Genomic DNA, 11,560 nt, shown 5'->3' with positions numbered 1-11,560 from the left:
CAGCTTGGACAACCATTAGATGACCGCTGTCATCCACATTTCGAGCTCGGGCAACTTCCAAATTAAACCTCGTAAGGTAGCTTTTCAACATTTCGCTTGGTTGTTGCCGAACGTTGGTCAGAGTTGATGCCTCGGGTCTTACCCCGATCATGGCTCTGAACTGTTTCTTGAAATCCTTTGATAGCTGATCCCAAGAAGTGATCGAATATCTTTTATATTTCTCGAACCAGCTTTTTGCTGGTCCTGTAAGCAATGCTGGAAATAACATGCATCTGAGCTTGTAACCCACCCACATTACTTGCTCTCATTATGGTATTAAATGTACTCAAATGGATGTACGGGTCGGACTTCCCCTCAAAATGTGGGACATGAGGGATCTGAAACCCTTGAGGAAACGGAGTGTTGGAAATATGGGGAGCGAATGGTTCGAGATCCTCATCAGAATCCTCATCCCGACTTCGATCTCGCTCATTTTGTAAGAGCCTAAAGGCCTTTTCCAGTTGATCAATTCTTTCTTGAACCGGGTCCGCAGGGGGTCTTGCCTGAAATTGGCTATCATTGATCACAATTCCAGGCTCGCGCCTTTGCAGGGGATCTTTGCGCCCATTTAGGCGATCTCTCAGGTCCGGGTTCGATGGATTACTACTACCCCGATTCTGATTCAGATGTTCCCGCAGGTCGGAGCGGTTCCTATGGTTTCCAGTATTTCTCCGACCTTGATCATACACGCTGACTGATCTAGTGTCTCCTGAATCATCGCTGGCGAGGCTTGTGGCATGATTATTCCGAGACGGGTCTCTTTCATGCTGCCTCGTCTTTGCAGTGCGAGATCGAGACATTTGACTTCTTGTAGGCTGGGCGCCTCTCCACTCCCTGAAGGCTTCTCTATTTCCTTGTTTCCTTTCTGCACGCCTTTCCTCATCATCTCGAACTGGTTGAGCGTTCCTGCGAGGCGGTGAAGGGTATCTTATAGGCGATGGAGGGAATCGTATGGGTGACGGTGGCTGCCACCCATTTTGGGGTCTGGATGGTCCTGAGTTCGCCCGAGTTGGGTCGGTAACATTCTGCGTGTTACTAGGAATCTGAGGCTCGGTTATTCTTAGTTTCCGCTGGTACATCTGCAGTTGAATTAACTGGAGCCCTAGCCCGAGTACTTCTTCGGGGTCTCGAGGGAGCGGATTGCTCTGCCGGTGGCGGAGGTTGCTCCGGTCTCCTTGTGGCAGCATTTTTTCGAGGTCGCCCGCGAGGCCTGCGGGGAGGAACATGCACGTCCCTCGGAGGTGGGGCTTGGTTCTCACGCGGAGGTGGGGGCTGATCCGCCTGGGCCTGCGCGGCTAACCTAGCCAACTCCTCGTTCCGCTTATTGGCCTCAGCCAACTGTTTTCTTAGCTATCGGTTTTCAAGTTCCACAATGGGGATGTACCGTTCAGGATTATAGTACATGTCCTCATCATCCCTTGGGGCCGGAGGTGCTGGAGGTCCTCGAGAGTCGGAGGACTCACTTCTCTCTTCGTTTTCCGGATTTACCATTGGCTGCTTCCCAAGGCGTCGTGGATAGTTTTCTTCAAGAATATTTTGATCATTCACGGACATAGCTATTCAGGGATCGTACTGCTTAAGGCTCTCAATGAAAGCACCAAACTGTTGACGTCGTTTTTCGTCAACTTAAAATGTAGAGCACGTAAACAGTAAAACTATGGCAAGAATAACACAGTAAAACAATGAGAGTTTTTTACGTGGTTCAGCAGTTAACTCTGCCTAGTCCACGAGTCTTTATTATTAGGACTTAGGAAATTTCTGGAAATTCTTCAGGGATGAATTCTCCAGAAATTCTTTCAAGATCACAAAATTTTGGTTCCTTTACAAAGGTACATGACCTCTCTATTTATAGAGGAAATCTCATAATACAATCCCACACGTTTCGGGAAGTTATTCTGTACATTAATAAATTTAATTACTTTAAAGTTTGTAACTCCTATATGCAAGGAAACGTCCCCTGAAGACCAGGGGGCGTACAACCAACTAGTTAATATCCCTTTATTGTAGGGAAGTTACAACAATAAATATCTCTTGAATGCATGGACTGCGTCTCCTCAGGTGACTCACTAAGCCGTTCGATATCAGCAATCAGCATCATGCCAGTCTAGGTCTCTGAGTAAATTACGAGTTGTATTACATTCCCCAAGACCAGCTCAGAGTGGGTAAATATCACCAAGGATGCCTTATTCTGAGCTCACACCCATGCCAAGCTCGAGCCACTTGATCCGAGGCTACTCGACAATGGATATACTCCGATGTTATGTTTTTCGAGCTTATAAGGACTTCGAGGCTACCTATCTTCGAGGTTGCCACCTGCTTTGAGGATTTTGCGTCTAGATTACGAACATGTATTTTAGCTATCGCGAGCTCACACCTGACGAATCCAGCTTTCGAGGTCACAACCTAAAGTCTCGAAATCTGGGTGTAACAAGTATTACCTTGGATGTACTAGAACCGATCTACACTTCAATATCAAAAACACACTTTATCTCACTACCCAAGTGTTTATAAAGTTTAAGATAATAAAGCTTTTATCCCAAAACCCAAGTGTATCTCTCTATAGAAATTTTAGCAACTTGAAGGTTCTGATCAAATGCTTGAAGAATGAAGAAAATGGCTGAGCACTAGGTCCTATTTATAGAGTTTGAGGAGTGAAACTATCCTATTAAAAAAATAATTAAATCCTTAAATAAACATAATTATGACAAGTGTCATGCTCTTAATGGTTCTGGAAGGTTCTAGAGTTTCTAGATATTTCTTTTATTTAAACTTAAATCTTTAAACATGATTATGACAAGTGTCGTGCTCTTAATGGTTCTGGAAGATTCTAGAGTTTCTAGAACTTTCTTTTATTTAAACTATAATTAAATCCTTAAATAAACATGATTATGACAAATGTCATGCTCTTAATGGTTCTATCTAAACCTTATGTTATAATAAATATATTTCTAGGAACAACAATATTAATCAAACCTTATGTTATAATTAATATTCTTAAACTATAGGTTAAACTTATAAACTTCGTAACTGTTGCTATAAGTTTCCAACTAAGTCCCGACTTGAACCAAAATCCATGAAATCTAACATACTACTATCTAGCTAGCTAAGTAAATATTCTGAGACTCTACAACCTCTCATTTCGGCACTGGAAATTATTCAAAAATTTTAAAAAATTGGTAGAATGTTTATTATAACTATCATGTACCCTATAATACAAAAAAAAAATTGGGTTATAATTCTTCAAATACTGAAAATAGAAAACGTCCCTACGATAGCTCCCTATACATATATTAATATATCTCTTCTATATAATAAGTGTGTAGATAACGGAAATTCTTGGTTTTAACGGTTTTTTACTTTTTTAATGTTAATTTTAACAGAATATTCTTATATTTAACAGAATATTCTTATATTTAACAGTAGTTTGTAAACACTTAAACTTAAATAAAATAAATAATTAAAATTTTTTAAATATGATATTTTTGAGATATTTTACAATGATAATTATTTAAAAATAATAAATAATTAAACAAATTAAAATATGATATTTTTGAGATATTATACAATGATAATTATTTAAAAATAATAAAATCATACATTGTATAACTTAAATAAAATTTAAACTCACTTATTAGAATAATATGGTATTAAACATATAATATAATCTATTGTGAATTAGCAACAAATTTTTATTTAAAAAAAACTAGCAAGAAACTTAAATTTAAAATACACATATAATATTACATTAAATATATAATCTTTTATTCTCACTCCCAAATTCAAAAACTAAAACAAACATAAACTTAAATAAAAATAAATAAATGATTTAATTAAAATAAGATATTTATTTCAAAATTTATATGACATTAATATAAATAAACGTGCATATTGCATGTTGCTTATATCTAGTATATATATATATATGACAATTCTCCCATAGCAGCTTCACTTTAAATCATACCGGTGGAGCTCTCAGTGTTCTCGACCTGTGAACAGTTTTCGGCGCAATTTTTTTTTATGACTGTATATTGTAACTATTTAGAACATCCTGTAAATTTTCAGAAAATTCCAAATAATTTACAGTACCGAACAATAAGTTCAAACATGTTGCACACGTGACTAATTTTTTTTACGCGAGTGAAAAACAACATGTTTGAACCTAGTTTTCGGTACTGTAAACTATTCGAAATTTTCTGAAAATTTGCAGAATGTTCTAAATAGCTACAATATACCGTCATAAAAAAAATTGCATCGAAAACTATTCACGGGTCGAGAACACTGAAAAACCTCACCGGTAAAGCTTAAAATGAAGGCCCTATATGAGATTTGTCCTATATATATATTCCCTAAATATTTAGTATTAATTTATGTTGATTTTAATGCACCATACGTGCATATTAGGTTAAAGATTTGCCATATTGCTAAGAAGAATTTATTCCTCCATCTTATTATTTGCGGTCATTCCCCTCCAAGCCCCATTTACTATAAAATACATTACCACCATGAACCAAAAAGAGAATAAAATACATTGATAGTGAGATGGAGTATGCAATCAGTGTACTTTTGAGCCTTGCTTGTGCAACTGGGTTAAGGAGCAAACCATTCACTGTAAATGCTCCATCAACACATATAGCCTGACCACTTATATAAGAAGCTGCTGGCAGGTACAGGAATGCCACCAACGAAGAAACTTCACTTGGTTCCGCAATACGTCCAATGGGTGTCACACACATGGCAGGCACCATTAGTTTTTCATCATTGAGATACTATAATGGAAGACCAAGAATATTGGAGAAAAAAACCACATATAGTAACTGCAGAATTCCATTTTGAAAGACTAGGAGAGGAATATTACAGGTTCAATTTGAGGGGTTCTGGTAACTCAAGGCACAACACTGTTACATCTTATGTTATACTTTGCCCATTCACATGCCAAACTTCTTGCCAATTGATTCATAGCAGCTGCAACATTCAAAATCATTGAGCAAAGTAATAAGGTAGAAATATGGAAATACATTTACGCGTACTAGCTAGGAAAGTTAATAGCAATTTACATCTTTGGTAGCAGCATAAATGGATCCAGTGTCTAGTAATACCACTCCTGCGACAGAGGAGATAAAGACGATGTTTGCTGCCCCAGAAGCTTTCAGAAGAGGATGAGCAAGTTGGCACATATGGTAAGCAGATTCAAGATTTGTTTTCATCAGAAATGAGAAATCTCCAGTTGTGTATTCCACAGTCGGTTTCCATATGTTGGTTCCTACATTGTTTATCTAAAATCAAGATATATATATAAATATTCATCATTAGTAAATGACTTGGGCAAGTTATTTCTGATATATCAGTCTTGGATCAAACAAGACTGCAGCTTGTTTGGTGTTACTACTTGCCTCTCCTAGAATTAGTGTTTTATATAATCACTCTGTTTAAGATTAAGTTTCTAGGGTACTAGGAAAGCTCTAAATTGAACTAGGGTGTAAGAGGTCATGCCTTGGAGTTAAGATTCTCACATTGAGATTCAAACCAAGTATCTTAGCTATTATTCTCTTTCTTTGTTTCTATGTGTGATCTGAAATAAGGGATCACGGTACACGTGCTATGAAATAAAAGAAACATTTATTTTCTAAAATATAAAACTAATATGTGTGTAATAAGGATCGAAAAACATGATGATGTGATTCGATAAGGAACAAAGAGAACTTACTAGGATGTTAAGTTTTCCATCGAAGAAAGAAGAAACTTTGTTTGCTAGCTCGTTTCGATCTGTTTCAGAGGCTACATCGCAAACAGAACCAGAGACTTGAAATCCCTTCTTCTCCCACTCATGCAAGCACTCATTAAGTTGGACTTCATTTCTGGAGCATGTATACACAGTTGCCCCAAGTCCTGCCAATTCTTCCACGATAGCATACCTAAATAGTCACAGAAATATAACAAATTTTACAAAACATCCCAATGTATTTTTGACAAGTTAAGCCTAAGGTTATCAAATTGAAACGTGACTAAAGTAACAAAAAGAAGAAAAAGACTACCCTATTCCTTTGGTTCCACCAGTAACAAGAGCAGTCATTCCATGGAGAGACCATCTTTGCTCTCTGCTGTATTGAGTATTTGTGTGAGCAGCCATTCTTTCCAGAAAGTATTTTCCTATTAAACTCCTAATTCCTGCGCTTCGAGTAGGTTATAATGACTAGATTCCTTTGGGTCGGTTAGTATATAAGTAATAGACAATGACAAGAGATCAAAGTTCTAGTAAAGGAGCTTGGGAGGCTGAATTCAATGTTTGTCTTCAGAGAATGGTTGGAAGTGGGTCAGATATGAAAAGTCGAACAAAAAATGTTGATATTTATTTTGGTGGAGTTAGGTCTATTTTCTTTGCTCTAGAAACTGGATGATTTTTTAATTTTCTGATGTTCCCACTCTCAAATTCATCCACCAAATCTGCGTACGTATGACCAATGAAAACAATACATTTGTTCATTGCCATTCGTCAAACCTAATGCTAATAGCATACTTCAACCTTTCATGTTTCACCATTTTACTATTCAAGCCTGAGAGAGTATCAATGATATGACATAATGGCTTTCATCAGAATTTAAAAAACAGAGATCACTAATATTTTATCATTAAGGTTTAGCCATGTGCTCGGACTAAATAGAATGTACAAGGTGAACCTTGAGTCAAATGAAATTTTTTACTTGGCTGCAAAAATTGAAATTCTTTCTTTCCATAAACAACCTATTATTATTATTCCACTAACTAAATCGACCAGCCCGGAGCCAACAAAAGTCTCTTTAGGCAAAATAAAAAAATCTTTCTCAAACTCATACCTAACACCTTCCATCGTTGAACTCTCAACTACATTTGTTGCCTGTTGGATTTTTGGAGAGGGAGAAAGAGAGAACAGAAAGATTGAGCACAAAAACGCCTGTAATTTCAGGGCCTCTAGTCATGGCTTGGGTAAAAACCGTTAATGGACATTCCCCCATCTACACAAATAACTTGCCCAGTAATGTAGGAAGATGCAGGTAAGCAAAGGAATGCCACCACAGAAGACACCTCTTCTGGATTTCCAAGTCGCCTTAGAGGAGTTCTTGCATACACTTCTTCTAAGTATTCTTCGTTGCTGAGTACCTATGAAAATGCAAAGTTCAAGAGTAAATCTTTTGAAGATTCCTAACCAAGAACTTGCAATGTTTTAAACGGTAACAGTTGACAGAAACTCCAGTCTACTGCTCCACCATGGCAGATAAGATGGTAAAATTTATGTTTTGGTATTGTGTAGTTTGATTAAAAAAATCAGCATGTTCTGAGTATCAACTAATTCTAACTTTAGAATTCTGAACGGCTGGAGTTCAATAAGGTAAAGGTGTTTGAAGATGAGGTAAGAGAAGCTTTACTTTTCTTATGAAGCAAAATCTTTAATTGGTTAGCACGAAACGTTGCAGCAAGCAACAAAATTACCAAATCATCAACTCTAAACATTTTTAGTTCAGAAATAAAGATCACATTAGCAGGGTGAATAAAAATACCTGTTTCACCATTGAGGTTTTGATGTACCAAGGTGCTACAGAATTAATTCTTATGTTGTCTTTTGCCCACTCACAGGCCAAATTTCTGGTAAGTTGATTGATCGCCCCTAAGAATGAAAAAAGAACAGATTGGTTACAGCTTAGTTATGAACTATTCTAGATGACAGCACATATAAATTCAACAAGTTAGCACCTTTGGTTGATCCCTGAACGGACATGGACTTCAGTGACACAAATCCGGACACAGAAGACATGAACACAACACTTCCCTTCCCAGATGCTTTAAGTAGTGGATGAGTAAGCTGGCACAAATGGAAAACTGATTCGAAATTTGTTGCCATGAGAGTGGAAAATTCTTCAGCCGTGAACTCCACCATTGGTTTCCTTATATTTGTTCCCACATTGTTTATCTGCAAATAGAAGTAATAGTGCCTATATTAGAAGAAGAACTGGGAAAAAGATTTTATTTAACCAGTGTATTTTTACCCAGAAAAGCTCAGGAGGAGCAGGTGCTGACCTGACAGAAATAAAACAAGCTGACATTACTCTCTGTATCAATAGTCTAAATTAGCAGTCTAAAAAAGTGATGTATTTACAAGTACAAGTTTTTACATTAATGCACTTATACTAAGCAGCCCAAACATTTTAGTCTAGTGTCAAAATAATCATAAAAATTACTAATATAAGAAAATAGAGATAATCATTGGATGAACATCTTTGTTTTGCCTCAAAGTATAGTCAAGGAGATAGAAAAGCTGTGTAGAAGTTTTCTTTGGGCTATTTCTGGGCATAGGAGTAAGCTGCATATTCCTTCTTGGCAGAAGGTATGCCTTCCTAAAGCCTATGGTGGTCTTGGTTTTAGAGATGGAGCTAGTTGGAATCGAGCTATTTTAGCCAAATATGTCTGGGCCATATCTGAAAAACCTGATAAAATGGATCAATTCCACTTATCTGAAAGGTGTAAATTTCTGGAACTATACTCTGAAGTCAGATTGTAGCTGGTATTGGAGGAAGCTTTGCCATCTAAAAGAAAGATATAGCCCTGCTGCTATTCTCATTGCTGGTTTGCATGGGAAATTTCAGCCTTCTAAACTGTACAATAGTCTTTTACGCCAGCAAAGGGTAGACTATTATCAGGCTGTTTGGAGTAAACTAATTCTTCCTAAACGCAGATTTTTGCTTTGGCAGGTGGTCAACTCTCAGCTCTTAACTAGAGATAATCTTAGCCGAATGCATGTTCCAGTGACCACTTTGGTTTGTCCTGTCTGCGAGAGTCATCAAGAGAGCCATCCTCATCTCTTTTTTGATTGCTTCCTCTCTAGACAGTTTATTAATATCATCTTTGACTGGCTGGGGTTCAAAGCTTGGCCTGTTGATTTTCATGGCTGGCTTGTTTGGTTGGCTAGAGATCGGAATGGCGTAATGGCTGCTATCTTGAATATGGTTATGGCAGCTGTTATTTACAGCATCTGGAGGAACAGAAACAGGTGTTTTTATGATGGTTATTCCTTGCCTGCAGTGAGCCTAGTTAAGGAAGTTAAGTACATAATTAAATATAGGCTTTACTTAGTTAACACTAGGCAGATTTCTGTCCAAGAACAATTGTACATTCGGAACCTCCAATGTAATTAGTTGAGTGGCTGTGCTGGTTTGTAGCCGGCTCTATAGCTTGCCTGTTTTTGAGTCTTTGGCTCTCAATTGTATTGTTCATTTGTTCAATGAAGTTCATTTTCTTCTTGATAAAAAAAGAAAAAAGAAAATAGAGAACCATACAAGAATGTTGAGCTTCCCATCAAACACAGAGGACACAATCTCCATTAGCTCCTCTCTCTGAGCCCTTTTTGACACATCGCAAACTGACCCACTAACCTCAAACCCCAATTTTTTCCAACCCATCAAGCAACTATTAAGTTCCTCGGCATTCCGACAACAGGTATGAACTTTCGCCCCGAGTCCCAGCAATTCCTCCACGATAGCATGCCTAAAAGAATACCCAATTCCATATCCGTCTCAATATTTTTCTTTACCTTTCATACAAAAAGAAGTGTTTGAGTTTGTATTGTACCCGATCCCGCGAGTACCACCGGTGACGAGAGCTGTCATTCCGCGAAGTGACCATCTGGTGTTGTCCTCTAGCACAGCGTTGCTGCTTGAATGCGACATGCTTTGACTTCGAATGGGTGTTAAAGAATGGAGTGGATCGCTGGGAGAGAAGTGAAAGTGGGTGAGTGGTGAGGTTCGGAGCTTAAAGAAAGGGAGGGTTGAGTTAAATATGGTGTAGCTTCGGGTGGAAGAACAAGGAGGAGAAGTTGTGAGGGTTGAGAAGTACGAGGAGGAAGAAGAAAGAGAAGGTGGTGGCCTTAGTAGTTGAGACATTTGACTGAAGTGTGAAGACTAACTAATGAGCGTTTCTGCACCTGTTTTCTTCTATTGTGGCTGTGACCTCTGTCTACGGAGACGAGCTTGATTAAATGACAAGCGAAATTAATAGCGGTTATTTCATTTTATGCCTATATGACTAAAAGAATATTTTTACAACAAATTTAGCAAAAAAATTATTTTTACAAAGTTATTCTTTTAATTATTGAAACAAATCTATTTATTTCTAATTAAACATAACTTAACTAATTATTTCATAATTCCTAAACAATTTTTTTTTAACAAATTCTATAACCTCACAAATTTGTTAAGAGATTTTATATTCAACTTTCTCATATTACAACTTATCACATAATCATCTTTTTACATTGTCTTTGACAACTTTTCACAAGATTAAAGGAATCAAACAAAGAAATTGATGATTGTAAATAAATGTGTTCTTCACCCTCAAAATAAATAAGCAAATGTGTTGTTTTAAATTTGTGAGTGTATTATAAAAAAATTGTGCCATTTTCGAGTTATTCTTTCCTAGACAACTCAAATCAAATTGATGTTGAACTTGATTCAAACTAGATTCAAACATCTCTAGATGACCATAGGCAAATTGTTGTAAATAACAGCAAGATTTATCGTGTAACACAAAGAGACTCAAAGACACAATATCACAAATATCTTGTAATCACAAAAATCAAAGACAAAAAAAAAAAAGTAAGAACGTGAAAATCTAAAGGAATACAAAATTATACTGGTTCGAAACAAGATTAGGAAAGATCTTGAATCTACATCCAGTTTAAAAATACACCAGCTCCTATTAGATCGGAGAATCATAGAGAAAATACACCCTCAACAGTAAATTTTTTTGTCTTTCTCACTGTCAAATCAAGCACCCAAACCCGAGTACTCCAGTATACCCAAGCTACACCCTCTCATAGTTGTGTCACGCTTAATTACAAATATCTCTTTCTTGGTGTTTCTCTCTCTTGCTACTCTGCTTCTTCTCAGCTTTTTCTCTCATTAAGGTTCGTGTATATATCCAAAAGTAAGAGTGAGTGCCTTTTCTATAGTCACGTGTCTTGTTGTTGAGTCAACTTAGAGCATCCCCAACCGAACGTGATTACACCATATATATGGTGTTGGTGTGCTGAAATCCATCCAACCAAACGGGATAGTTAACAGCATTTAGCCGTGTGTCAACAGTGACACGGCATATATGTCGTGCATTATTCACATGGCAAAACATTTTTTTTTTAAAAGATAAATATATTTATATCTTATATATATATAAACATATGAGTATTATTTGGGTCTATATTTTATGTTGGGTTTTTTAAATTATAAATACACATATAATTTAATTTTTTAAATAAAATTTCAAATATTTCATAATTAATTTTTTATATAATTTATTTTAATTTGTGTGAAAATTCTTACTCTACACTATAAGAAAATAAAATTAACATTGAAATTAATTAAATATACAAAAGATAATTAAAATATTACAAACTTACATTCTAATATTAAAATCAAATACACCAAACATAAAATAGAAAACAATATATATATTTATATATATAGAACACAAGACAAACTAAGACATACTTCTAATAATT

At 36.4% G+C, this 11,560-nt stretch overlaps 2 protein-coding genes across 7 annotated transcripts; both read right to left on the bottom strand.

Moving 5' to 3' along the window:
- Window positions 1-4,455: 4,455 nt before the first annotated feature.
- On the bottom strand, window positions 4,456-7,005 carry LOC133791138 (tropinone reductase homolog At1g07440-like). 5 transcript variants are annotated; one of them, XR_009874131.1, is made up of 5 exons: window positions 6,072-6,198; window positions 5,744-5,951; window positions 5,094-5,312; window positions 4,895-5,001; window positions 4,456-4,734 (listed from the first exon to the last, which is right to left on the bottom strand). XR_009874131.1 is itself a non-coding variant. In XM_062229052.1 (4 exons), the coding sequence occupies exons 1-4, from the start codon at window positions 6,164-6,166 to the stop codon at window positions 4,993-4,995; spliced, it is 531 nt and encodes a 176-aa protein (XP_062085036.1). In that variant the 5' UTR covers window positions 6,167-6,198; the 3' UTR covers window positions 4,456-4,992. The 5 variants fall into 5 exon arrangements, 3 of the variants coding, with proteins under 3 accessions (XP_062085036.1, XP_062085037.1, XP_062085035.1); XR_009874132.1 differs by having other exon boundaries at window positions 4,456-4,729; XM_062229052.1 differs by having other exon boundaries at window positions 4,456-5,001.
- Window positions 6,634-10,027, bottom strand: LOC133791137 (tropinone reductase homolog At2g29260, chloroplastic-like). 2 transcript variants are annotated; one of them, XM_062229049.1, is made up of 5 exons: window positions 9,637-10,027; window positions 9,345-9,552; window positions 7,765-7,981; window positions 7,572-7,678; window positions 6,634-7,173 (listed from the first exon to the last, which is right to left on the bottom strand). In XM_062229049.1, the coding sequence occupies exons 1-5, from the start codon at window positions 9,945-9,947 to the stop codon at window positions 6,985-6,987; spliced, it is 1,032 nt and encodes a 343-aa protein (XP_062085033.1). In that variant the 5' UTR covers window positions 9,948-10,027; the 3' UTR covers window positions 6,634-6,984. The 2 variants fall into 2 exon arrangements, with proteins under 2 accessions (XP_062085033.1, XP_062085034.1); XM_062229050.1 differs by lacking the exon at window positions 9,345-9,552 and adding an exon at window positions 8,058-8,088.
- Window positions 10,028-11,560: the final 1,533 nt, after the last annotated feature.

The sequence above is a fragment of the Humulus lupulus genome, chromosome 7 (genome assembly GCF_963169125.1).
Source record: "Humulus lupulus chromosome 7, drHumLupu1.1, whole genome shotgun sequence".
Classification (NCBI taxonomy): domain Eukaryota; kingdom Viridiplantae; phylum Streptophyta; class Magnoliopsida; order Rosales; family Cannabaceae; genus Humulus; species Humulus lupulus.
The sequence above is the reverse complement of the archived record's forward strand: the minus strand, read 5'-3'. Positions and strand labels throughout refer to the sequence as shown.

Excerpts from the sequence above, each read along its gene's own strand:
- LOC133791137 (XM_062229049.1), bottom strand. The coding sequence starts at position 9,947 with ATGTCTCAACTACTAAGGCCACCACCTTCTCTTTCTTCTTCCTCCTCG. Across the intron at positions 9,553-9,636 it reads GGTGGTACTCGCGGGATCGG|GCATGCTATCGTGGAGGAAT; the intron begins GTACAATACAAA and ends GTATTCTTTTAG. Across the intron at positions 7,982-9,344 it reads ATGGGAAGCTCAACATTCTT|ATAAACAATGTGGGAACAAA; the intron begins GTATGGTTCTCT and ends TTCTATTTGCAG.
- LOC133791138 (XM_062229051.1), bottom strand. The coding sequence starts at position 6,166 with ATGGCTGCTCACACAAATACTCAATACAGCAGAGAGCAAAGATGGTCT. Across the intron at positions 5,952-6,071 it reads GGTGGAACCAAAGGAATAGG|GTATGCTATCGTGGAAGAAT; the intron begins GTAGTCTTTTTC and ends GTGACTATTTAG. Across the intron at positions 5,313-5,743 it reads ATGGAAAACTTAACATCCTA|ATAAACAATGTAGGAACCAA; the intron begins GTAAGTTCTCTT and ends TCTTGATTTTAG.